Below are 27,482 nucleotides of genomic sequence, written 5' to 3'. Positions count from 1 at the left end.
GTGTGTACATTTCTAATAAATTTGAATGAGGCTATTTAGTGTAGAATGTCACTAGACTTGGGTTCTGTCCACTCCACTGAAATCTATACCTAACAGGTTTTATTAGTATTTCTCATATGTATTTTTGGTAGATTGCAACAGCTTAGAAATTGAAATTTGGACTTTTGGTGTCAGTGGTTTTATTTTCTGACTTGCACTCAGACACTAATCAGGCACAGTTTTCTTTGCCTGTAAATGAGTTTATGTATAATACAAATACTTCTGGTGCATGTATAATACAAATACTTTTAGTGCAGAATTAATGCTAAGGCACAGCAAGAGAGGACAGATGACTGAGTTTTTCCAGTGCCCTTTTATAAAGCTTCCATCTGATTTCTGAATCATGCTTTCTGTATTGCAGCCATGTATTTTAGGACTTTCTATTAATTATAGGTAAGATTAATGCACAATTATTTCATATATAATTAAAATTCTTTTTGTGGGGAGTAGATGAGATGATGGTAAGCTTAGCTCATTGTGATCTCAGGATTTGCATTTTTCATCTCAAAATGTGTGAACACGTATGTATATCTAAACCCCGGGTCTTTGCTGCTTATCAGTCTCTTAAATTTACCAACCTCAGTTACTGATCTGAGGAAACTTTCTTCAGTGTTTGTTCTTCATAGCTTGTGGTGTAGTCTTTTACTGACACTTTACTTAAGACATCATTGACAGATGAGATTAGATACAAATTTTTATTTTTAACAGTAGTCTTCCTTCTCATATTAGTTCCAATGGTTGTTGTATTTAACCTTTTTTAGTAAGTATTCCTCCTAGTATTGAAATTGTTCTGAAATAGGATGCCAGTATATACACTACAGATAAGGTGTTGCAGAAGATACAGCACCAGGCAAATATGAATGTAGTTACCAAGTAGCATGTAAAGGGAGGAGATGCTCAGTTAGCTTGTAAAATGTAAATCATTACCATATCAAAGCTGACTTCTGAATCTGTGGGTTATGTCTTATGTCATGTGCTGGGTGGTTAAAACATGCAGGTTTATAGTGTCCCCTGAAATAAAGTAGGTGAAGGGCTGGTGGGAAGAACTGTAAGCTCAGCATTAAACTGAAGAAATTCAAGTCAGTTTTTCTTCATTAACCTTTATTTATGTGTAAACATAGCTGGTTTTATTTCTTCTACACCTTCATCATTTAAGAGACAAATGACTATTAGACTTTTAAAGGAGTAAACAGTGGTGTGTAAGCACTAATGGAACATTTGTGACATAAGAATGTTTTTAAGGAAACCATAAAAACAGATTTCAAGCTTATTCAAACAGAATAAAGCCTGGAAAAGCAAACTTAATTTCCATATTCAAAGTGTCTTGTTGTGTACGTAATAACATAGTTCCAGTTTGATGTGATTTCTTGTAGACTATTTAAATGGATCTCTTAAGTTCTTTGTAATCAAATATTCTTGCTCTAACAGACAAATCAAGACCACCTTCATCAAGCCCTTCCAGTATTGTTCGCCGCACCTCTTCACTGGATACGCTCGCTGCTCCATACCTCGCTGGACAGTGGCCTCGGGATAATCATGGACAAGCTGCTCCCTGTATGAGAGACAAAGCCACACAGGTAGGACAGAGTTTTATTCCTTTGGAGCACTTAAGTGTGAAGACAGGATTTAAATGTAAGAAGCTTTTCCCTTTAAAACATTCACTTTAGCTTTCTTGCTCACAAGTTCCTATTCACTTTCAAATTGCAGGAATCCTACCTTTACCATTGCATGTGTGAATTATTTGCATTCTTTAAGTAAAGGCTGAGAACTGTAGTATCTTTTAGGTGTTCCACTTCCTTCTTGCCTCAGGAAAACAGTACTGCATTGTACATCTGTATTTCTATTGTTCTTACAGGGTGCAGTACACTTGATAGCGCTGGAATTAAGTATTGTTTACTTTAGATTTATACAGAGAACTTAGTGGGGTATCCTTATATATATGTCTGTCTCCAGCTCTTCATCCTCTCTTTGTCAAAGCCCCATAATGTTCACCTGTGTTTTGTGCACCAAGTATAGAATTATATGCATTGAAGAGCTGCCTCCTTGAACCATGAATGGTGTTGAAATCTAGCTCAAATGGAAAGTGTTAAAAAAAACATGTGATTTGCCTATAAACATCACCTGCTTAACCAAATTTCACAAGCTCTAAAGGTTCAGTCCCGTGCCACCTGTAAAAACAGAGCCAACAAACAATTGAATGAAATCCCTATTCCTGGAACATGCTTTCAACAAGAAGTCTCCACTAATTCCAAAGAACATAAGCAGAATATAGTTGGAAGAAGACCTCATAGCATATGGGACATCCTTGTGTTTGAACTTCTGTTAGGTTTGGTAACAGTAGGAAAAAAGTGTCCATATAGTTTTCGGTGTTTAAGAATGTGTAGGGTGTTGAGCAGATGAGATCTGCAGTGTTCCTGTGGGGCCTTTTTGACATCCATAGCCTTTTGTGGGAAGGACCACAATTCAAAGAGCAGATCAGTGGAGAAGGAAGGTGTTTTGCAGGGAAATATGTTCATGTGGATAAGGTGGAATTAGGAGTTGGTGAAGAAGAAAGGACTTGAGGAACAAGTTTTCTCTGCAGGAGAAAGGACTTGAAACATGGTTAGTAGACAGGGTGAAAAAAGTAAGCAAATTGAAGTAAGAGGAGGAGAATGAAGAAAGGTCTGTGATATGAGTGGCTGTTTGTGCCTAGCTATTAAAAGGCATCATTGAAGGGCAGAACTAAACCCATATGTGTGTCCTAACAATTTATTTTCTTATTTGATTCCTTAGAATAATACTTTTTACAAAATAATTGTTTCTGTACCGTTGCCAAAGTGTTTGCTAAGTTCAGCTGATCTCATTCAGATTAGTTTTGATATATTCTGAATCATGGTTGGGCTTTTATAATCTGTATTTGCCAGATATTGTCCTTTTTGGCTTGCGTTTTGCTTTTGGCCTTTTCTTCCAATTCTGACACATCTAACTGCTGTGGTAGTGGGGCTTTTGTAGAGGAAATGTATTTGAAAGGTTAATGGGAAGACTGTAAAGAGCATTAGATGTTTCTGCAGAATGAGTACATTTAGTGGTGATTTATGGTAGTGTATTTTTGAGAGAACCAGAATGATCAGTTTGCACTTCCTAATTTAGAATTTATCAAACCAGTAGAAAGTTTAGGGCTACAGACATACATCTGTATGTCCAAAGCTGATGTTGATGTGACACTGATGAGGTATTACTGCTTTTAGTCTTCCTGAGAGCAGCCAGCGGAGCTAGGGACAAGTTTAAAATGTGACTTACAATGGTTAGTTTCCCAAGATAATACAAGATGCCCATTTGTACTGTTCAGCTTTTCTGAAAATGTCATATCTGGATGAAGATTCTCTGGTGAGACACTCTGGTTCCAGTGTGTGTAACTTCAGATTTCACAAAGTCTGACAAGAAATGAATGTGTTCTGATTCTGAGAACAGGAATTTAATTGGCAATGTTATAAAAGGCTTCAAGTTGAGTAAGCAGGGTATCTTGATTGTGTGGAGTTATGGCACAGGGAGTAGAGTCATTGAGGAAGCAGACTGGGAAGAGATGGCTTTTAGTGACACACTGCATCTTGCAGGCCTTTCTAGAGATGGTGATGGCTGAGAGCTGAGTAAGAGACCCCAGGTCATGCAGAGACTGTCTCTGTCAGACTCCTCCTGCAACTGAGGATTTTGATGAAGCCTGTCTATAAAACTAGACTGAATTGTGTACATGAAGAATAGTTGTTGGATGATGAATAGGTGTATTATTGAGCATCCAAGGGTCTGGCTAGAATTCATACCTGCACTTAAGTGCTCATAAAACAGGTGTTAATAATCTTGTCTTTTTTGCTTTGAATGAAACATGTTTGTCTTAGCAGTTAAAATGAGACAATTACTTTGTATTTCTTAAATTAGTAAATAATTCATTTTGACTGGAAAGTTTTTGCCTCTTAAGACTTTTTTTTTCTGAAATGTTCTACTGTCAGTAATAAATTCAGCCTTAAACTAATTTCTTTGTAATTCTAGAAAGCAGGGAGGATGTTGTGCATGGTAACAACTAATAAGCAAGTATTAGTACTTAAAGAAACCAGAGAAATATAAATCCCACTTTGCCTATTGGTTATTTGGTCTATTTCTTAATAATAAATATAATAATCAAAATTTGGGGAATAAATAGGAGAAGATTTGCTAAAATAGTTTGCATTTCTGTTTTGATATACGGGTTTCCTATAGTTGAATCTGAAAAGATTTCTAACTATTTGTTTTGAGGATGAGCTTCAAAGCAACTTTAATGCTTTAAAATGAATCAGATATTAATTTGTTAGATAATTCTTGAATCTTGAGTCAAAGTCTTGAATATAAATTAAAGGCAAAGACTAATTAGAGTGTTAATTATTCTCCTGTAGGCAAGTGTAATGGTTGTGCTGAGTTGGGAAGCTAGAATTAGTAGCTAAAGCTTACTGCTCCAGGAGTTAGAGGGTAGGATGATACTCCTGACTGACATTTGAGAATTGATTAGAGAAAGATTGGTACTTGGGAATGGGGGTTATCAATTATTCTATTTTATGATAAAGATCAGTGAGTGCTTTTCTAGAAAAACAGATTGTAATAGATTCTGATTTTGCTATGATATAGGAATTTCAAAGCAACCCTATTAACTTTATTACTCAGATTTGTCCTAGTTAGTTTTTGATTTGGAATGATGAAGATTAAAAAGTACTGATAATGGAGGTTTCATTTATATGAAATTTGTGTCTGTAAATGAAACTGGTGGGGTTGCAACCTGTATATTTGGAGTTGAGGCTCCATATTCCCTGCAAAATAGGGATTAATACCACAAAAGACTTGAGTTTCTGATACAAGTCTTTCCTAGCTGGGCTAGGAAAGGTCAGCATGTGGCTTCTGCAAGCTGTTAGTCTCATGTGTAAGACAACCATGGCACACTGGAGATGTAAAAACTTTGAAGCAATCAAAGTTCTCTATAGGAGAAAGTGACATATCCAGAAAATGAGGTTAGCTAGATCACCACTGTGTGCTAAGAACTGCTTGGTGGCAAGAGTGAATTTCAAGGAATTCGCTGTCTCTTTCAGTGTGTAAAATGCTTCCAGAAATTCTTCCCCTTGCTTCATTAGGTTCTTCCCCTTACTTCCTGTGACTGCTCAGAGATTCCTGATAGATGCTACTGTCTTCTTAGAGCCCTTCCAGTTCACTGTGTTTGAAGACATTCCTGGAGGTGGCTAGGTGGGAATACAAACTGCCCATAAAGCATGCAGTATTATCACAGGCTTGCCTGTGGATTTTCTTATGTGAGATGCAGTGTCTTAATGATACTTTGCATTTCTCAAAACTCCTTCATCACCATGTTTGTGAGATTTTTTTGTTAAGCACTAATGGCTCTGTTGGTTCAGTGAAACCAGCTTAATATTACCAGCTTAGTATTCTGCTTGGCCTGGAGCAACTGTGAACCTGGAACCCTTTGAGGCATTAATAAATTTATTCCCTGCTTTGCAATAGCTCTAGTGGTGCTTATATGCCTTGCTTTCCTTTTTCTCATTCTTGAGAGCAAGAAGGTGATTTTGAAGCTGTGCTGGTGCAGGCTTCCACAGCATTTACACCAAGCCACCCTTGCTAATGCTTCAGAAATAACAAGGTCAGCATCTGTGCAGGAAATGAAATCCACCATCTCCCCCCAGTTCAGCACCCTCACAGTGGTTCTTCAGAGCTCTGTAGCAGCCTGTGGTACATCTGGCTGTGAGTACTGCCTTATGCTCAGTCATTTGGAAGGGAAACTAGCACATCCCTATATTACACTAGGTCTGAAAGTTTGGGGTTTTTTATTTATATAGTTTCACTCTGTTTTTTGGTACTTCACCTGTGAGAAAAGCTTCTAGTTGGTTACTGTTCACTTTCAGTTCTGAATCTAGCAGATCTTAAATGTTCTCTTTTCTAATTTGTCTCAAAATATTCTGCCAGAAAGTAGCAATTACCTTTTTTAATTAGTCCTGTAATCATCTTCTACAGACAGAAAGTGCCTGGGCTGAGGAATATTTAGAAAAGAAGAGAAGCTCACACAAACGTTCATCATCATGGGGCAGCAATGAACAGCTCAAGGAGGTCAGAAATTACTTGAGAACTTTAGATTAAATGTTTTTTTGGTATGCATGTTATCATAATGCTTCAGGAAGGCAGGAGTATTTTACTACTTTGTTTAATTATACAGATGGCGGGCTTGGTTAAAAATATGAAATTGCTTTTCATTTGCTATTTAATTAATATAAAAATGCAGGTCAATTAATATTTTCAATCTGAATGTGTGGGAAAGAAAATGTTAAATGTGAGTGACATTCTTTTATCAAAGAGGGAAATAACAGCAGTGACCTCACTACTTTCAAATTCTATGTATTTCAAGTTCTTTCACTAAACCTCTAGAGGTGTCTTCTGAGTGTTGGCTGAACTGCTAGCTAGCATACTAGGTTTGCATGAACGAGTATATTCTAGTGCTGGCAGTAATTATGAATGTTATGGGAGTACATAATTTTAACTAAGTGATGGAATAAATGGGTGAAATTACCTGTGTACCTAAATACACCCGTTGAACTCTGATGTGAATTTTTCCTTTGTTAGATTGCAAAATTGCGTCAACAGCTGCAGAGAAGCAAACACAGCAGCAGGCATCATCGGGACAAGGAAAGGCAGTCTCCTTTTCATGGCAGCCATGCAGCCATTAACCACAGTCAGGTAAGGCTGAGTGCTTTTACCTGTATTGGGGAGCTAATACTACTTTCAGATCCTTTCAAGGCTGTGATTTGTCTTAGAGGGAACTTAGAAATACCACAGATTCCTAAATATGTTGTAGCTATAGGTGAGTTCTCTGAAATAGAGCTTTTCCTTTAGGCTGCTTGAGTGAATGGGGGCCCAGATCTTTTTGTTACTTGGGTGAGCTGGCTTTGAACTCCCACTTTCAAATAATTTCAGGTAGTTAAATATGTCCTTGAAGTAAGGTTTTTAAAGTGCATTCTTCTGGTTCCACAAAAGGATGACAGATAAGTTAAATCTAAAACTACAGGCCATCTTCCTCACTACATGTTGCTGTGACAGTTATGACTTTGCACAGAGAGTATGGCATGGAGAAAACTGCTGCTAAAACTGTCTACTCAGATAAAAGGTAGCTTTTCTGAGCTCATTTTGTTGTCTTGCCGAACACTCATCTAATACTGTGATGAGATTCAGAGAGCTTACCTGAAAAAGGCTCCTCCATGAGATCATTTAATTGTTTACACACTTCATAACATCATTCAGCTTTTTTAAGATTGTCTTTTTTTTTCCCATTTATCATGCCTTGAGACTTAAAGTAATAATCCTTTTTACAAAAATTGTGATGGTTAGGCCACCACACGTTCTGTGTGCAGTTTCAGTTTTATTTCAAGGCTTCTAATGAGGTTAGGTTGACAGAGGTGTAATATTTTTAGCTCAATTGATAGCAGGCGTAAAAAAATAACAGGCTTTCAAAAACACAGATCATTTTTCAAGTGTGTTTTTGTTGAGTAACTAAGAAAACCAGTAGAAAAGTTTGGTGATTTTTTTTTTTTTTCAGAAAGAGTTTTTTTTCTCTCCCTACTGATATCTCATGACTGTACATTTGATACACAAAATTTTTTTTAACAATTATAAAAAGAACAAATCCCTCACAATAGCCTTGGCAAGGCAATGTATGAAATGTTCTTTCAATGTTTTGAAAGAAACTAGGAAGCTGTCAGTGTTGTGAATTGAGAAAGTTGTTCAGCTGTGAAACTTCTCTGAAAATCTAATTACATTCCCAATTACTCCTGAAATGCCATTAATTGTTCCAACAAATATCATAATCTGACAACACTTAATAAAAATTTTCATTTCTGTCATTCTGTCCTTCTGGAAATAATTTAGGTCAGGTTCTTTCATTCTTTCTTTCAAAGTCAGGTGGTGTCTGAGTGAATGTGTTCTACTTCAAGAATGAAAATAAGAACAACAGAGTAGAAGAAATTCAAAACACTCTATTTTCTTAACTCCTACTTTGTATAAAAGTCATGAGCACCTTTTGTCTCAGACCCTAACTTCTTATCCCTGCTGTAGGACATTTAGTGCAGTCATGACTTTTCAGGATTTGTGTGCCTCTTGAATTCAGTTTGTTGGCAGTTTGAATTGTCTGCTACTGGAAATAGTTAGAAATTTTTTTTTAGAATTACATTTTTTGACATAACAATTCAGGAATTACTGAACTGTGGGTGCAGTGTACTGTGCTGCTGATTTTACTGACTGTTCAAGTCAGTCCAAAAATTATTGAACAGACAACTAACCCAATCCCTTTCTCAGGGGTTTTGAGAAAGTTCATGAAAATCAAAATACAAAATTTGTCAAATTTTGGGTTTAAAAAACTGAACCAAAACAAAAGACAGATCAGCACTGGAAAATTACATGCATTTTAATAGGTTTGCTTGGCATTCTACAAACCTGGGCACAGATGATCTTATTGAGTTTTAATTTCAAAAATGACCAACAATACTGCTATTCTGAAAAATACCTCCCCAAATTATCTATATAACTTTTTAAACATTATAGTTTTATTATTTTCTTTCTGGTAAGGATGTCTTTACATTCTGCCAAATCTTATAGCACATGAATAAAATATTGTGCAATGGATAATTAGTTTTTGGGCTTGTGAAACAAACTATAAAATATAAATTGAAGCAAAGCAGCTTTTCCAGGACTGTTACAAAACAAAACATTGTTTTTCTTGGTGAATTTTGTGCCAGCTGTGTCAAGCTGCATGCAAAGGGAAAAAGTTAAAGAAGGATTCAAAGAGTAAGTGATGCGTTTAGATTAATGGCATTTAGCAGCTGTTTTTTAACTCAGTGAAAATCTGTAACTGTAGTCATCAAGGGCAAAGTTCCTGTGTTTTCTCCTTCTTTTTTTGAGAACTGCTAAAGTAGAATTTCTGGCAGCAGCTCTGTTCCTTCAGGGTTTGTGGGAAGGACTGTGTGGAAAGTAGAATTTAGTAATTAGAATATTTAGAATTTTTTTTTCACATTCCTAGCTTGAAGGAAACTTTTGTGTTTCTTGACTCTAAAGGGTCATGTAAAGATTTCTGAGCTAAAGGAGTTGGATTCCTGACAAGATGAGAAAAATTATTAGGAAATTGTGTCAGTAGTTCCTTCACAGAGACCAGGTAAACTCTGTTTAACATTTGGAAAATGGCATTCTCTTCTAGTTAAAAGAAATTTTAGTGGATTTATTTCCTCTTTCCTTCCCTACTTAAACTTTTCTGGAATTCTTGAATTATAGCAACATTTTTAGTAGTTCTTGCTAGCTAAGCTTCTAATTGGTCGTTTACTTGTACTTCTTTCTAATATGATTTTTGAGTGAAGAAAAAAATCCACACCATCTCTATAGAATAAGCTTGTTAGCTGTTCCTGGCCCTTGGCTCACAATCAGGAAATAGTTGGGGAGGATCAAGTCCTTGCTGTTGACTACATTTTTTTTTCAGAATGAATTATTGGTTTTTTGTTTGTGTGTTTTTCTCATTATGCAGGAAATGTTCCTTTCTGTCTCTCTTTAACTGGAAGAGGAGTTTGCAGAAAGGTCATAACCTACTCAGGTGATCTCAGGATGCTTCTGAGAACATTTTGAGTTAATTGCATGGTACTAAATCTGTGAACGGGAGTCAAAACAATGGGATCTTTTTATATTCTCAGTGTTGGTATAAGGAAGAAACTAGAATTGAGGCTAGAACTGAAAACAGATGGAAGAATAAATGGATTATTTTTTTCCAACGTGATGGTTTTTTCCTCAGTGCACTTGGCTGATTCTACATTTTTTCTTGGCACTCTGAACCATCAAGGCCCCTGCTCCTTTAATTTTCCTAGCAACCCTGTGTCCCCCATGTCTGACCAATTGATTGATACTGACATCAAGTGCATGCAGTTCACAGTGTTGGGGACTTGGGGTTTTTGGTGTCACTCCTACCAGCTCACCAGGTGGAACATTTCATTTTTTGAGTAGAATTACCATGATCCATTCAACCTAGAGATGGCTTGATGTAAAAGCATCACAAGTCCTGAGATTCTGTTTAAAGTTTTGTTACTTGTGAAAAATTGGAAGAGCTTAGAGGGTTTTTCTTGAAATACCTGTGAACAATTTAGCTTTGTCATCACCCCTTTTTCCTACCTCATGAGTGTATGCCATACCTGTAAGTTTCAGAACTGAAAAGTCTGTGCCAGTGTGTTACAGTGTGAGCACAGTAATTATCCTGTGGTTGGCACTTTGCCTCCTTGTAAGCATTCCTGGGTATTCACATGAGTAGTCCAGAGCTGGAAGCCCATTCCTGCATGTCCATGCAGACCTCTGTGAAGGCAGTATTTTTAATGAAGTTTCTTGTTTTGAGGCTGATTTTTCCACCCATGTCACGATACCTCCTTCCTCTCCACCCTCTAGCACCCTGGGCTAAGAAATCATCCTCAGTCAGGTACAGAATATTATTTTTCTTGGAAGTGAAACATGCTGTACTGAACTACATTGAACTCTACTGAATCTACTTTGAGCTCTTCAAATAGTAGCATGAACCTAAGAATTTTTGTGGTAGGCAATTATATTTAAAGGTGCAGAATTCCCACATTTTGCTAATGGATGCTGAAATCTTAAAGCATACTTGTGTTCTACTTTTTAACAAGCTCAGTTTGTCCTAAGAATGCCTGAACTTGTGCTGATATATTTATATTGTAACTGCATATCAACCTGTATTAGTTTACTGGATTGTTGATCCAAGGCCTTGCTTGGAGCAGAATTAGCAGGGTTGCTTTCTCAGACTTTTTTGCGCTCTTCTCCAGTGGTTTTTTCATCTTCAGGCAAGACTTTAGAAACTCTTTACAAGTTTGGCCACTATGAGACTGTTTCGTTTTTGTTGACAGAAACAGTGACAAGCATTTCCTGAACAGAAAAGCTTTTGTAGTTCTTGTGCAAGTCTTTTTTAAGATGTTTGGTTTTTGGTTTTTTTTTATGGCTAACCTAATGTTTCAGGAAAGCAGAACCAACATAATTCATGAGTTCTGCTGCTGCTGCAGAGATTCGTGATTGTGACAAGAAGTCTCCATTATGATCTGTGCTTAAAATGTCTTGTGTGCATTAATTTTTCTGAGGTAGATTTTCTGCCAGACAAGCTTGGTGTGGTTTTTGAGAATGTACACAGGAAATTAAAATGCTTTGGTGTCTATGTAGTCTTGTTACTAAAGGAAAAATTAAAATGAAACCCCCTCACAAAAATAGACTTTGAAGACCAGATTCATTAGAGGCTTGGCTCTCAATCATGGCACACTAGGCCACAGAGTCCAGGAATTTTACATGGGAATTCTTCTGTGACTTAAGTGTGTTGTGCTGTTCTTTGAGTTGAACTAAATGTTTGCAGAAAGTATTATATTACCTGTAGTACACCACTGCTTAATGAGTACAGAATCTTCTAGTATTCTGTAGGTAGACTTTTTTCACAGGAGGGCAGATGCTAGTGGAGAGACTGGGAAATCTCAAGAAGTTGTGGTGTGCCAAAGGGAGCTCTGGGAAATTTCAATAATGTGTTTTGTAAGAATTAAGTTTTTGTGCATAATTTGAAACACTGGATTTTTAAACTGTTAATCTTCCTTCTGAAGCAACTAAGTATTAACATTTGGGTTTGGGATTTTATTCTTTATGTGGAAGTCTCCCTAAGCTATTTTGTCAGTGTTTCATTCTGTTTCATTAATACAGTTAATACATTTGTCTTAATTTTTAATATAGTGCAATCTTGCATGTGTGGAATAATTTTCCTTCTGCATGTATCATGTTATTGCAGGTGGTCGCAAATTTCCATTAAAATATCATTTTAATGTGGTTACCATCCAACAATGAGTGATTTGACATTGTGGCATAGCTCACTTTAGGAGGAGTATGAATGTATTTTAAAGGCTTCAGAATTACTTCCATTTAAATGTTTACTGTTTCATTTTCACTTGTAAAGCTATGTCAAGCTAGAGGCAGACCATATCAAGGCTGATTTTAGACTAGGTTATGTAGCTTTTCCTGCTAGAAATTGGATTTGAAACAAAATTCAGGATGTCTGCCTTCAGATCAAGCATCCTTTTGAACACAATCACTATGGTTTAGTGTAAATCCTTGATGCTGCAGTGTGCATGTGTTCTGTTTCAAGGGTCACTTTTGGGTAGAAAAAGTAACTTTGTATTGTAAATAAATCTACATTGTTTTCTTATTGTCTCTGGTTCTTTAGGCTCACATCCCAAAGAGTGCTCTCGTCCCTGTGATACCTATTACCAAATCAACGGGGTCACGGTTCCGAAACAGTGTAGAAGGATTGAATCAGGAGATTGAGATAATAATTAAGGAGACAGGAGACAAAGAGGAACAACTTGTTGTATGTATCTGCCACCATGTTTGCTCTATATAATTATTTTTGTTTTGCTTTGAGATCATAAACTTTATTTTGCACCATTTTTAAATTAAATTTGTCTGGAATTAATTTTAATTATATTTTTATTTATTGTTTTCTTTAAGGTAAGTTGCAAAGTCACTTGGAAAGCAAAAGGAATGAAAGAGTTAAAGCTTGAATCTGAACCTTTTCCTCTAAATAAGAAATCTCAGTAAAACAGGGAAAAGCAACATGTCTGTTTTGAGAGTTTTTGTAGTAAGTCTTTTTTGCCCATGCTGAACTATCCCCATCCTAGGTGAACCATAATTTGCCCATTTTTAATGTTCATTTTATTTTAATGGTTTTTAGAGGTGAATTTAGTAATAAGGTATCGGAAATATAGACTGTGAAAATGATTAAGGAACCAGAATGTCTTTGATATGAAGAGAAGCTGAGAGAGATTGGAGTGTGTTCAGCCTTGAGGAGAGACAGCTCTGGGGATCTTATCAATGTGCATAAACATCTCATGTGCAGAAATGGACAGAGCTGGTCTCTTTTCAGTAGTGCCCAGTGATGGGGAAAGGAGCAGTGGGCATAAATTTAAAAATCTTAGGGTTTTGTTGGTTGTTTGTTTGTTTTTTCAAATGTGTGAGGGTTTCTGAAGCCCAGAGAAGTTGTGGAATCATTGTCTGTCGAGATATTAAAAACTTTGACAGAGTCCTGGATACGCTGTTCTACCTGAGTCTGCTTGAGCAGAGATGTTAAACTTGATAATCTCAAGAGGTTCCTTCCAGCCTCAGGAATTCTGTAATGATGAGAAATCTTAGAAATTGTTGTCCTTAGTTTCTGAACCTGACATTTTAGTTTCTTTTGAAGTTGCATGTAGCTAATAAAATTTTCTTCCTCAATTGGTTTTATGAAACCCAAAAAGACCCTCACTGTTACTGGATTTAAAGAAACTGCTATCCAGACAAGAGCAGCTGTCTGATACCTTTAATTTCAACAGCCTCAAGATATTCCAGACGGGCACCGTGCCCCGCCCCCGCTGGTGCAGCGCAGCAGCAGCACTCGCAGCATTGACACCCAAACACCCGGTGGGGCAGACAAGGGCAGCAACAACAGCAGCCGCTCCCAGTCGGTGTCTCCAACCTCCTTTCTCACCATCTGTAATGAGGGCAGTGAGGAAAGCCCGTGTTCTGCAGATGATCTGCTTGGTGATTCCAGAGATAAAGGTACCGTGTCGCTTTAAAAGTTCAACAGTGCTGAACTTGTGCGATGTGCAGAACTGCATCAGTAAATCCTGCATCCAGTAGTCCTGGTGCTTGTGTTGGGTATTTTTTATGATCTTGGCAAAAATCTGCAACCTTATAGCAATTCATAGACATACCCATAATAGTTCAAGTGTTTAGAGTTTATTTAATTATTCTTTTTTCATCTGGAATCTTTTGAGAGCTCCTAGGAGAATTTTATAATTCAACATAAACCTGTTCAGTTTTTTATAGTATATGGCTTCTGCCCATTTTTTGGGTAGATGGTGACAGTACAGAACCATAGATTTAGGTTTGCAGTTAAAAACTGAAAATGCCCAGGAATGATCAGATATTGCAGAGGAGCCTGAAAATGTTATAAGAAGAAACAGAAAGAAGGAAAGAAATTGAGATAAGAAAGCTTATTTGCAAATGAAGGCTTTGAAGGCAAATGAAAATGTTTTTGAATTTCATAACATTGGTAATGAAGTGGCTTTAAATTCAGGGGGCATTTAAAGGTAGCTCTTGTGGTTTTTTATAGTGTGTCACATTTGCATAATGAGAAACTCTGTTCCTGCAGAAAATGGGAATAATTCTCCCTTGCCAAAATACGCTACCTCGCCAAAACCCAACAACAGCTACATGTTCAAGCGTGAACCTCCTGAGGGCTGTGAAAAGGTGAAAGTCTTTGAGGAAAACTTGTAAGTTCATTTTTGCTACATAAGACATAACATCTAAGAATCAGATTAATTATTGCTTTATTGATTTTGTGTCAGATTGAAGTTATTAGTCCAGTTGCTAAAGGTGTGCTAACAACCTGATCTCTGTTTTTTGGTGTGACTGTATATTGGCATATTGGTATATATTTTTTACTGCTGAAATTTAGTGTTAAAATCTTGAGTGATGTTTTTAAAAAACCAGCTTAATTTGAGAAAAGTCTTTTACCTGGCAGATAGTGGGAGAAGAACTCAAATAATCAGATTGGGGGAGAGGTAATAACAGGCTGTAACATCAGCTAATGTGTGTCACAGCTTGACAGGCATATCCAGTAATCTAGACTCTGGGGACCGTATTCTTTTCAGCTAAAGCAATGTAGTTGTGAAACTTCTAGTGACAGAGGAGTGAACTTGACCCTGAGTATTTGATGCTTTGATTATTCTGGAAAAGCCAACTTTTGTGATTTGGGAATATTCTAGGAGGTTATATTATTATTATTTCAGTGTAGTTTTTATACCCTTATGTCACTTGTACACTAGAATCTTAACCTACAGTTAAAAATTCCATCTTGTCACAAGGAGTATAGATTGGTTACAATTCTCTAATATTATCTCAAGAATGCCATCCAGTATAAATGTTAGTTAAAAAGAAAATGAGCTTGGCTGACCTGTGCAAATGGATTTGACAGGTCTCTACAGCCTGTCTCATGGCAATGTGGGAAGGGTTACAGTAACTGAAGTTACCTGTGTGTATTACACTGTAAACTATGTCACTGACAGATGGATAGTTAGTATTCACTGCCTACAGGAACATACTCTATTGCAGTTTGACTCAGGTTCACATTTCTTTTCGGAAGTCCTCTCTGCATAACTGTAGGACTGTTCTGCTGTAGAGTGAAACAGACTTCTGCAGAAGTTTCTACATAGCCATGGCAGTCCTCAGACACTGCAGTTTGATGAAAAAACATCTTTTCACATCTGTTACTTGAATTCCATGTGAATGTGGAACACACGAGTGTAACTATTTTAAGCTCAACCTTTGTTTAATGTAATTTCTATTTGAAAATCCTATACAAGATTTTCATTTGGGAAGAAAATTTACAAGTGAGGTTGAATTTTCTGGACACTGGGGAGAATCAGCTATCAGGGAAATGTACCCTATCTTATGAGCAGTATTTCTTTTCACAGTAAAGTATCTCTACAAAAATTCACTGGAAGATTGGCTTGCTTGGCTTAGCAAAACAAAGACAGAAGTGAACATGGCTCTTTTACAAGCACAAGGAAGGGAGGGAGAGGTTATAGGCTAAAGGACAATGCTGGCAACAACAAAAAGTGAATAAAAATTTCTGGTGGCTATTTTCAAGCAGTAAAGAGAGAATTTAAAGCAGATTTCTATAGTTCTGTCTTGAAGTAGACTTTGGCTACTGTAAAGCTACTGTAAGTAGCTTTACATTGCAGTGTTAGAACACAGAAGGCATTCCTAAGCTATCCATGATTTCCATTCCAGCTCTGTTTTTCTTAAAGCATGTCTTGGGCTGAGTTCTATGCTGAGATGGCAGAAGTGCAAGTCAGGATCTAAATTTGTGTTCCACACTTCCTTCCCAGATTATAAGCACTTGATGAGGAAAACTACATTTTACTCTCTGCATTGAGTTTTTAGTAAGTTTGGGGTCATCTTCTGTGGAGAGTCAGGGCACACCTCATGCAAAGAAGGCAAAAGTATAGAAAATGGGAACCCCAGATGATTATGAACTCCTTTGAGATATGCAGTATTAGGATCATTGCTATGCCAGCTTTCTTTCACAGGGCTTGCTGTATAAATAGTGTCTGTATGTGGGGCAGAACTGGTTGGGTTGTGAAAGTTTCTGGAGAACATGATTGAAAATGATTTCTCATATAATGAATGTGCTAATTCATGGATAGGGTTTGTGATCCAGCATGAAGTTGGTTTGGAAACCAACTTGGGTTTGGAAACAGCCTGCCCTAAGAACATGCTGTTAGTTGCAGCACGTTTAAACAAGCGGTTTAAACCCATCTTGTCATTTGCTGTGTGCTGTGAGTGTCACTAAGGCATTATTGAGTAGCTGAAATACTTCAAATTGAAACCTCGACTTGTTTCTGATGATGTGTTCAGTAATACATCCCTGCCATTGGCAGAATTTGATTGTTCCATAAAACTATTGTGTGTATTTTATTTCTAGGCCAAAGCCATTGCACGAAATTCCAGCCTTCTATTGCCCTGACAAGAACAAAGTGAATTTCATTCCGAAAAGTGGCTCTGCTTTCTGTCTTGTCAGCATCCTCAAGCCACTTCTTCCCACACAGGATCTCACACTTAAGGGCACTACACACAGCCTGACTGTCTCCTCCAGCATGACGCCTGGTTTGTTACAGCCCATTTCTGTGGCCTCCTTGACTACAAACACAGATCAAGACAGGATCTCTCGTGGAACAAGTACAGTAATACCACAGACCTCTCTGCTCCAGCAGTCAGGATGTATTGAGGAAGCTGAAGAATAATTTAGATTGTCTTGACATTTTTCTGGGCAACTACTGGGAAAAAAATGGAACCAGTTGACCGGACGCTTCTGATCACACACACGCATTGTTTTAACAATTTATGGCACTGCCATAATCAAACCATTTGTATAATTGACAGTTTGTAGCACATTGAGAAGTTCAGGAGGATGCAGCAGCTGATATGTTGTTGTACACTTTCTGCTTTTGAAGACTCTGGTTCTGTTTCTCTTCTGCTTTTTTTAAACACTGGTGAAAACAAAGACTATCATAATACTTTCCCATTTAAAGGACCAGTTGTTGTGATGGTGTGTGTCCTCTGACTTTTTTCCCCCCACTAAAACAAGTCTCAAGACCAGCCAGCTGATCCCATTTACCATTGTAATCTGCAGAGGGAGGGGCAATCAGATGGTTTTGCAAGATGTCTTTTGTATGAAAATGTGTATTTTGTAACAAAATTTTGCCTTTCTGGTTTGTAGCAGATGGTGTTTCCTGGTGGTGATCCCCCTACCCTTTTTTTTTTTTTTTTTTCCCTTTGGTAGGGAAGGATTTTTTTATACTTGGCCGGCTTACAGCTGATGGGACCAAAGGATTGCTGAACTATTGTGGCAGTCTCAAATGATGTGACCTTGCTGAACAGCTTCAGACCTAAACCAAGCAAAACAACTTAATACGTTTGAAACTTTTGAAACAGAAGAGTATGCAAAAACAGTGTTAGTGTATTGTGTAAATTTTTTTGATATCAAAAATTTGTGCTTCTGGTAAGTCACATTCTTAAAATTCCTTCCTTCACAGAATTCCTACTAGTGTTGGTTTATTGGCTGGAAAATTGCATTTTAAAGCACTTGCCCTGCTATTGTTCTATTTGTCCATAGAATTTTTGTGCAGATGTAGGGAAAAAAACCATATTATCCTCTTACTCAGTGTTCTTTCTTCCAGAAAATACTTGGCTCTTACAGGCTTGCTTAGATCCTTATGAGTCAGCCTGAATCATTAATCACTCTTGGTACAAATTTGCTCTGACATGACTCATCACTGTATTATAGACCCTGGCCACATAATACTGAAATACCTGTGCATGGTTTCCTCCCTTTTGTCATAGTGGTGTTTGTGTGTCCGTTGAAGGTGATGGTTTGTCAGGCATGATATCTGTTATGCAGAAGTTTACAGCAGCAGATGTGTTCTCTCTTTTTGACTAGCAGCTTAGGCTGGCATGTAAAACAGGACTTTTTGATACTTGGTTTGTCCTGATAATGTGGCAGTTAATGGTTGCTTTGAAATTACAATGAAAGGCAAAAATGGGGGGTCGGGGGGGAAGGCAACTGCAAACAGAAACTGTTCAGGAACTTCACTGAGGTTTCTCATGTGTTCCTGGAGTGCATTACCTGGGTTTGAGTCAATACAATTATAGATATGCAGAAAGCTCCAATGACCTGAATACCAGTGTCATAGTCATTTATAAAACAAATTAATCTTGTACCTCTTTAGCAGAGTTAGATTCAGTAATTTCAAAGTAAATGTCATTGTGGACAGTCTCTGGGTCTGATTATTGGTCTGTTACATGCAAGCAGGTCTCACTGGCTTGCATATACACAACTTCCATTGACATAGTTTCCATGGATCAGTTGTATTCTCAGGTCTCCTCCTAATGGCAACTATTTAAAGATGATACTGCAAATATAGCTGTCTTGTTCAGTGCTTAATATGATGAATTTGCTTGCAAACATTTTGATTTAGGGAAAAAATCCCTGCATATGTGTGCAGATAATAATCATAATTTTGATGCATATTTGCTGTTCCTTTATGTCCTGTATTAGCAACTATGACTGCAGTGTACTTCATTCAGCAAGTAAGTGTAAATTATGCTAGAATGGGCAAGTTCTCTATTTATAGTATTTTTAAAATGTTATGCAAAAAAGTCAGTAAATTAAAGTTGTACCAGGAGGTATGAAAGTATTTCACCTGTTAAATTAGCAAACAAGAATAATTTAGCTTACCATCTATCTTCCCATGAAAATGGACAGGATTGTTTTGAAGTAACAGTTTAAATTTGCACTGACATTGTCAGTCACCTGGAGTTGTTGAGGAACAGAGCTTTAAAAATAAGCAGATTTGTGCATCAAACTTGTGTAATTTTGCCAGCTGATAGTTCTTTTCTAGGCTTTGTGAATATTAATTTCTTCCTTCTGAAACACTACAGTGCAATTTGAAGTCTGAAATTTACTGCTTTAGATCGGTTTGTTTAAACCTGGTGTGACTGCTCCGGATCATATTCAGGTGAAGGAAGTGCTTTTAAGTCTGTTTTCTATTTCTGTAACAGTAGCATGTAAAGAAGGTCATTGTTGCCAAACTGCCTAGTGCTTTATTAGGAGATCTTAACTGAATGGTTAAGAACCATTAAGAAGGGCTAAAGTTAACGAAGAGCCTTTATTACAGCCTTGACACTTAACTGACTTCACCAAGATGCATTCTGATGTTTGTTTTCATCACATTGTGACTCTCCCAAACAGCAGTGGGCTTTCTTACCGTGGGACTTTCTTTTGCACCTGTTCTTGTAGGACTTGAGTATCTCTCTGGTAGTTTACCTTGTATGTTATTGGACGATGTACTGTACAAATTAGTGAGCTGCTCTGATAAAAACCAAATGTAAATGTGTGAAGTTTTTGCTTTTTATAAAAGAACAGCATTCAGGACAACATTCAGTCTTTTTTATATGCAGGACAACTCTACTATTCCTGTGGCAGCTCAAGTTTATTACGAATCCACACTCAAGACTCAGAGTTAAGAAAATATGACAGCTCTTGTTCTCAGACCAGCTTTGTTGTGTGCAGACAAAAATGAGCCTTAAATTTTTTATGTGCTGTCTTGTGCCATAGCATTACTGTTAGCTGAAGTATTTAAATCGATTTGCAAATAGCTTTGAGAGTGCATGGAGCTTTTTAAAAATTCTTTTATGTATAGAGTGGGATCTTCATTTTTGGAGGGAGCTGACCTGTGCATTTCACAAGCACAGTTTTACTGAAAGAGTTCAAATTCTTTTGGCTTACTTAAAATCCTAACTATGCATAGACCTAGTCAGTTCCCTGATTGCCTACTTTGTAGCTTAAGAGAAAGTAAAGGTCTTTTTATGCACAACTTGATGCATTTGATATTCTTGTTTTCTTGGTGTGCTACACTTCTAGCCACACTTAAAGGCTGGTGGTTGTGTTCAATAACACTGGGAGTTGATTTTGAGATATACTAAATGATGTTACTCCAGTTGTAAATTCTGTTTAAATCACAAGGAAGGAGTTCATTGTGACAAAGTCCATGGTTGGACAGTTGTGATTATTAGAATTGTTTTTTCAAAAACTCAAGGCACAGGAGAAGAGGGCTCCTTTGTAAAGTTTGACCTGCATCAGCTATTCTTTCCTTGCTTGGTGCCATAATCCTGTAGCATTTAAGTACTTGGTAAAGTAACAGACAGTGCTTAAGTACATATATCTTGAAAGAAATTCTTGTTTTCAGGTATGTATCCCAAGTGAGCAAAAAAGGGAGGGAAAATTAAGTGTTGCTTACTGTGGTAGTAAATGATTGCTGTGTTTGACTTACGTAAAGCAATAGCAGCTCTTATAAAGTATGTTTAGTCTCAGGGCTATTTTTTGATTTGTTCTAAAATACAATTTCCTGGAATTCAGAGTCTGAGACTGTTGAAAAACACTGAGGCTGAGTTTTTTGGGAAGAAGGAAACAAAGTCATATCCATTAACCTTTCCTCTGCCTCAGGCCAAACTTCTTGTTGCTTATTAAGAGAATTCAGTGGTACCACAGTAATTCCCTGCTGAAGTATTATCTGTACTCTCTCCCTGCCATCTCTAAAATGCTGACTGATGTCTTCACAGAAATTCAGTGCCAGTGATGTCCATATTTCCTTGCTAAATGTTTCCTTGCTGAGTACTTGACAGCTTCTCCATCAAGCTGAGAGGGCAAAGGAGGAAGCATAGGAAGTCAACAGAGACTTGCAGTTACAGAGATCATTCCTGCATGGTGACTTCTTGGGTATCTTGATTTCCATTTGACTTACTGTGTGCATGCACACAGGTCTGTTGCTTTAATTTGTGTGGCTGGAGGCAGAGCTGGTATTTTTAAGAACCTTTTATTATTTTTTTTCCTATGTACAGACTTGCAGAGCTGTTCTCTTCCAGAACTGATGCACACTTAAATGTATCTCCAGAGCAAAGCTTGTGTGTTGTTCTTACTTGTCCTCGTGAGATTAATATAACCTGCAAAAAGGAAATAAAAGCACCCAAACACTTGAACATCAGGACTGTGCTTTCTCCATATAATTCCATAGTTCAGGTGTGTGCCCTTCATCAGATGACTTAGAGCCAGGTTGATATATATGTTAAACCAAAAATGTTTGTTCTTAGGAAAGGCAATAGAAGGTAAGCCCTTCATTACCCAGGGAGGTGAAAAGCACTGGGGAAGAATTGGTTTTATGTGATCAAAGAGTTCTTTTAGAATTGTTTTTCTGAATATGGGTATACAGGAAAACAAAGTTACCAATCACTGCAAGATGTACCTGTGTATTTTCTTGATGTGAGTTTGTGAGCATTCAGCATCTCTGAAAATCAGTTCCACTCTTAGCGTTCTGTTTATACAAAGAATGACTTTGATGCATTATTTGGAAACTGTTACTTTGCACATCAAGTGGGGGGACAATGTTAACTACTCACAAGTGTTCTGTGACATTCCAGTCCTGTACCCCAGCTGAACTACAGTGGTCTCTTTCTGAATGCTCCAAACAGAAATGGAGTCCTGTTACTGCTTGCTTGGTTTCATTGCATGTCATCAGTAAATACCTAAGGTATGGTCTTTTGTTTAATAGTTCTTCATTGGGATTTGTATTTGACTACAGATACTTCTGTAGTGTTGATAGATCTGTCTGAATAGCAGAAGAGGACTTGGCCTGATAACACTGCAAATTAACATTTATTACACAAACTTTTGGAACAACTCTCTGGAAAAATCTACTAAGCTTAAAAAAGAAAACAAACCCCATCATCCATCCTAATTGTCCATGTACTGATAGTTAAGAACATAGCTTGGCTTCATTCTAAATTATTTCTTATATTGAAATGTGCAATTTTTGAGGGTAGCAGTCAAGGGGTGTTCAAAACTGCCATTAGATTTGCCTTTGTATGAAATTGGCTGACATGTTTTCCTCTGTTACACTGTGATAACTTGTGGAGATGTTCTTGCTTATGTTGTACTGATAGGTTACTTGTTGCATGTAAAGCAATTTTTGTAAGCAAGAGGAATTCCAGGGATGTTCTGTAAAAAAGGGCCTATTCTGAGGTGATGTACACTGTTGTAAAACTGGAGCAGCTCAACTAATTTCAATGGAATTCTTGATTTACACTAGTCTTTTTGCTATGTGTAGTTATGCCAGTACAATTTTGCACAATGTTATTTGAATATTGCGTTCTGACTTGTGAACTGTTTCTACTGAGAACAGTGAAAATTTTACAAACTGCAATAGCGGAATGTTTTTGGCCTTTTTTTTTGTTGTTTTTGCCTAAAATAAAAAGTTGTCACTTGAAGCTATGGGCTAATCTTGGATTTATTTTTAGTAGCAAGGGGTTTTTCTGTTTGCACAGTCTGGAGATTTGCCTGAGCATTTGCCCTGAGGGTAGTGGGCATTTACTACAAATAAAGCACTTTTTAAACCCTTTTGGAAGAAAATCATCAGAATGGAAATATTTGTTTAATTCATACCCTCATTCCTCCAGTGCATCCTGGAGAACAATCCTGAAAATTCTGCCTTTCCCTGTCTTCATCTGCAGTAAGTTTGGTCAGTTCCTGAGGACACTACAATTCCACCATTAGGGGAAGGTGCATCAAGTCCTGGATTTTGGAAACGGAAGGATTCAGCATGTGTTCTCCTTGGAGTGAAGGTGTGAGAGCAGGACTGAGGACAAGCCCTGGATTCCTGCTGGTAGGCTCATTCTGCTGTTCAGTAGAATGCAATTGCTGAAGCCTACCTGAGGAGGCACATAGGCTGATTGTTGAAATAGTTTCATGTTCTACATTTGTCTGTTTACTCCAAACAAGCATCTTTCTTCATGAGGAGAATTTGGAGCCAAAACTTCGTTAAACTAGAAGTGGTAAAGTAGATAAATTATTGGGTTTGGGGATTTTGCTAGCTCTTATATTAAATTTTGGTCTAATTTGCCTAAAAGGCTTGGAGCAATTCCCCTTCTGGAAAATCATTGTCAGCTATATTTCATTTCAGAATGGAGAAGCAGATTTCTTGGAATCTTGAAGAATTGAAGGATTACTAGTGTGTGGCCCTCAAGGCAGGGCTAGCTTGTGATTTTCCAGTGGTGGAAATGTTTGGGACAGTAAATATGACATCAACATCAAGTTCCCATTATTGTGCATTTCACAAGGAGAGACCATGGGTCAGTTTGCATCCAAACAGGAAACTGCTTGGCTGAAATGTACAACAATAATTCACAGACAATGAGGTCTGGAGTATTTGGTGCTTTCTCAAATTTTAGTCTTTTTCACCTGTTCAGTTGTCTCTGGATGTTTGCCTGTCTCCAGATGAACAGGATCTGATTCTTTATTAAATAGGCTTTGACCTCATTCTCCATTAAACTATTTCTTCACCACTGATTACAAATCTAGTATTTCTGGTTTTGTGCATGTAAGGATGATTTTACTGTAAATATGTCTGGTGTTCAAAATACCTTCACACCTTGCATTACATATAGGAAAACTGCCAGAGACATTAAGATGCTGATGAAGATCATCTGTGAAGAGAAAGAGAATGGAAAGAGCATCTCTGTGGTGAGCAGTGACCATCTTCCAGTTTTTGATTCACTGTTTTCATTATAAGCACTTATGTTCCTCAGTTAAATAGCTGCTCTTTTTTATTTTTCTTCAGATTGTAAGAGATAATCAGGCAGGAGACTGCTAGGAGGATTTCTCAGGTATCTCAGTTTTTTCTTGGGATTAGATCTGACTGCATAGCAAATTACTGTAGAAGTTGTAAGCCAAATTTATCATATTTGCTTGCTGTACTTTTCCTGGCTCTTCACTCAGCATTTGGAAAATGTGTAAGATAGTCATCCCACCCAGACTTCCAAACTTTTGATATGCTGCTGTCTGACACTATTTCATCTGTATACAGCATTTACAGAAGCACTGTTCATTGCCAGCCACGACCTGGTTAAGTGCTGTGTAGTGCAGACATAAGTTAGACTAGGATGGAGGAGATAATTTAGGTGAAGCTCTCCCACACCTGAAATTGGCTGGATTCATCACCACTGCATGTACTTTTGTTCAAGTCTTACTCCTGCCAAACAAGCCTGATTCACCTCCTCCTGCCCTGTCTGTTTACAGAACTGTTGTTCCATGTAACCTGGGCTGTGGCCTTGTAACTGATGCTTGTATTGATGGAGGAGCACGGCCGTGGTCAATAGCAATTTCACACTGTGGTGGCATTGCTTGTAGTAAAGAAAAGATTCAGTAGTAGATTAAAACCTCATTACTGCAAGCCAAGTAGAACACTGTTCATTAATTCCTACACTTATGAGCATGGGGATGTAACTGCTGTGATTAAGCTGTTGATTAAGAAACTATTTGCACAGTTTGTTGTGGATGCCTTTTCCAACTACAGATGTGTAGCTGACCACTGTAAACACTAATTTCACTGTTGATGGAAGTGGTTTTTAGGGAGGTTTCTCTGTTTTCTCCCAGTGGGTGTCCACTGCAAGTAGCTGAACAGCAAGCACTGCCAGAATTAATCTGGCTGTGTGTGTCAGGCAGGCAGCAGGTAAGAGTGTGTTCTCTTTGCCCTTCATCTTTCCAAATCTCTGAAGTTAATTACAAGTTAGAACTTGACCTACAACATCTTGTACTGGACAAATTAACAAAGAAGGTACATCCTGGCCTAGCCCAAATATTTTGTGTGGCTTTTGCAAGATTTTAATCATTTCTGAAAAATATTTTTCTATATACAGGGCTCATAAAAGCACTGCTCAGCTGCAAGATGTAGTCAGGTGCTGTGTAGAGTAGATGAAGGGCTACAGCAGAATTTGGTTTATGATTTGCAGTTTTGCAAAGCTGCCTGTGTTTGCTGTAGTGAATACAGTTAACATCAGCTGGGACCCCACAAACTAGGCTGAGCAGTCACATAATTGAGTTACTTCTCTCTTGAGATGAAGTTTTTGTTTCTATTTCCTGTTTAAATAGAGAAGTTTGGTCTAGGGTTGTTCTGGGGGTTTTTTTTAGACATTCTCAACATTTTGTGAATTGTAGATATTTAATTCTTCTTTAAGAGGTTGTTTTATAGCATGTTCCTGCAGTTTCAATGGAACAATTTCATTTCCTCACACAAAAAATGACCTTTTTGTGATGATTTTTCATTCAAGTTGTAAGCAATGTCTTCAGCCCATAAAGTTACCTTCAGGTTTCAAGGAGATGTTTGCTAAGTTCCAAAATTTCTTGCAATAGGACTGCAGGGACCTGTCCTTACTCCAAGAGTAGGATGGATGGCAGCATTCTCCTGCTGTGACAGCTGCCATCCCAAATCACCCATATCCATCCACACAGTAAGGCAAACCCATGGGAAGCAGCAGGTCCCAGAGCCCAGGAGTCAGAGGTTGATTCTGATCTTAGGCTGTGATCTCTGGGCAGCATCACTTGCAGCCACTTAAGAAGCATGGTTTCACAAACGTGTGTTCAGTTGCATTGCTTGTTTAAAGCTGCATTGCCTACATATCTGTTCTTTTCTTCCATAGCACTTCCAGTGGTTCCATAAATCTCTTTGTACAGCCACAACCCCAGTCAAAACAGCTTTTAAAACCCACTGCTGTGCAATCAGAAATGGCAGGATCAGAAAGGCAAGAGCAGCTAGAGTCTGCATAAACTAAAAAAAAATCTTCAAACTCTGTCCTGCAGTGTGATTATCCATGGTCTTGGCCTTACTGGAACCCACAGAGGGTTGATTTTGGTGCTGCAGGAAGTTAATGGCAAGTTTAGGCAGAGGCATTTCATGGGCAAATTCATAAAAGGGCTGCATCCTGGCCTAGTCTGGATGGGTGTTTCATGTGTTTCTTTGGCAATATCAAGGCTTCTACCATGCCTCATTTTTGGCATACCACAAATGTATTATAAGTGCAGGAGAAACAATGCAAAGCCTGTGCTCAGTCTCACCCTTGTTGCCAAAGAAGGGCCTGTGAAATTGCAGACAGCAGAACAATTCCAAAGCTTTGAAAATGCCCAGAGAAGCTGTGGATGCCCCATCCCTGGAAGTCAGATTGGACAGGGCATTGAACAGCCTTGTCTCATGAAAGGTGTCCCTGCCCCTGCAGGGGGGTTGGATCAAGATTGTCTTTAAGGTCCCTTCCAGCCAAAGCTGTTACATGATTCTATGAAAAACCAAAATTTATGGCTTTCTCCGTGTTGGGAAATTATACCATTGTCACATCCACTTTTATGTCCCAAATACAGTTTTGCTGTCTCAGGTGTGAGTTGTAAGCATGTGATTTCCTTGAAGATAGAACAATTAAAAAGAATCCTTTGTATGCCCTGGAGTATTTTCCTGGAACTACTATTTGCCTTGTAACCCCAGGGAATTTATTTTTAGATGGCCATGGGATAAAAAATAATTAGCTAGATCTAGTTCCCCCCCCCTTTTTATCCTCTGTGATGCATCACAAATCAAATCTTATCTGCATTGAGCCATACCAGCTTAATAGGCTTTCAAACAGCTCCAATATGTCCCAAACCCAAGGTGTTAGAGACTGATTTTTCTCTTAAAACTCATAGTAGGCTCTTTTAATGCTGTTCTTCTTGGAATTTAATGTTCACCATCACACCAGATGATGGTCTGTGTCTGTAGCAGGATGTTAAACCCTTTTGTAAAAGTAAAATGAAATGAGTCTGTTTTAAAGACCACTGTAGTAAAATACTGTCAATATCTGCCCGTAGGATAACTGCCTAAACATTAAGCAGTTCACTGAATATCCAGTGGCATCTAGATTTGAAAGGAGATCCAGATCTGCAAAAATACTTAACTGTGTTGATACAGTTATGATACTATTCTAGAGAGCTAGAAAAAAAGATAATGCTTGTTGTTAAATACAATCAGACCTTTTTAAATAATAAAATATTTAAATTGACCTCAGGATATATCTGAAGACAAAAAGTATGTTCTTGTCTCAACAAACTAAAAGTGCTGGCCTAACTTGAGTTGATTGGTCCATGCAATGAAGTGGTAGACTGAGCTACTTTACATACTGAATGCAACTCAAAAAATGTTTCAGATCACTAAGAACTGAGATCCTAAAAAAGTACAAACTTGGTGTTTCTTATAAAAAGTATTTCATAATCCAATAGAACGAAATCTGCTGGAACGTTTTCTCCATCCTTCAGCCTGAGTTCCATTACATGAGACTGGGTGCAGCCAGTGTGAAATGCTATTTGATAGGAGTGTTTATGTTACTTTTTTCCCCTTCTCTTGCTGGAACATTTTCTGGCAGTAGTGGGCTTA

The 27,482-nt window shown here is 37.7% G+C and overlaps 1 protein-coding gene across 1 annotated transcript in view; it reads left to right on the top strand.

Moving 5' to 3' along the window:
- Positions 1-22,521, top strand: part of FAM117B (family with sequence similarity 117 member B) — a 28,445-nt gene extending 5,924 nt beyond the window's left edge. The window contains exons 2-8 of the mRNA XM_059853302.1: positions 1,468-1,616; positions 6,058-6,150; positions 6,661-6,774; positions 12,323-12,466; positions 13,467-13,692; positions 14,288-14,408; positions 16,625-22,521. Of these exons, the coding sequence (XP_059709285.1) occupies positions 1,468-1,616; positions 6,058-6,150; positions 6,661-6,774; positions 12,323-12,466; positions 13,467-13,692; positions 14,288-14,408; positions 16,625-16,943 (1,166 nt within the window). The 3' untranslated portion in view covers positions 16,944-22,521. The remainder of the gene's footprint in view (positions 1-1,467; positions 1,617-6,057; positions 6,151-6,660; positions 6,775-12,322; positions 12,467-13,466; positions 13,693-14,287; positions 14,409-16,624) is intronic.
- Positions 22,522-27,482: the final 4,961 nt, after the last annotated feature.

Source organism: Haemorhous mexicanus, chromosome 8, assembly GCF_027477595.1.
Source record: "Haemorhous mexicanus isolate bHaeMex1 chromosome 8, bHaeMex1.pri, whole genome shotgun sequence".
Taxonomy (NCBI): Eukaryota; Metazoa; Chordata; class Aves; order Passeriformes; family Fringillidae; genus Haemorhous; species Haemorhous mexicanus.
The sequence above is the reverse complement of the archived record's forward strand: the minus strand, read 5'-3'. Positions and strand labels throughout refer to the sequence as shown.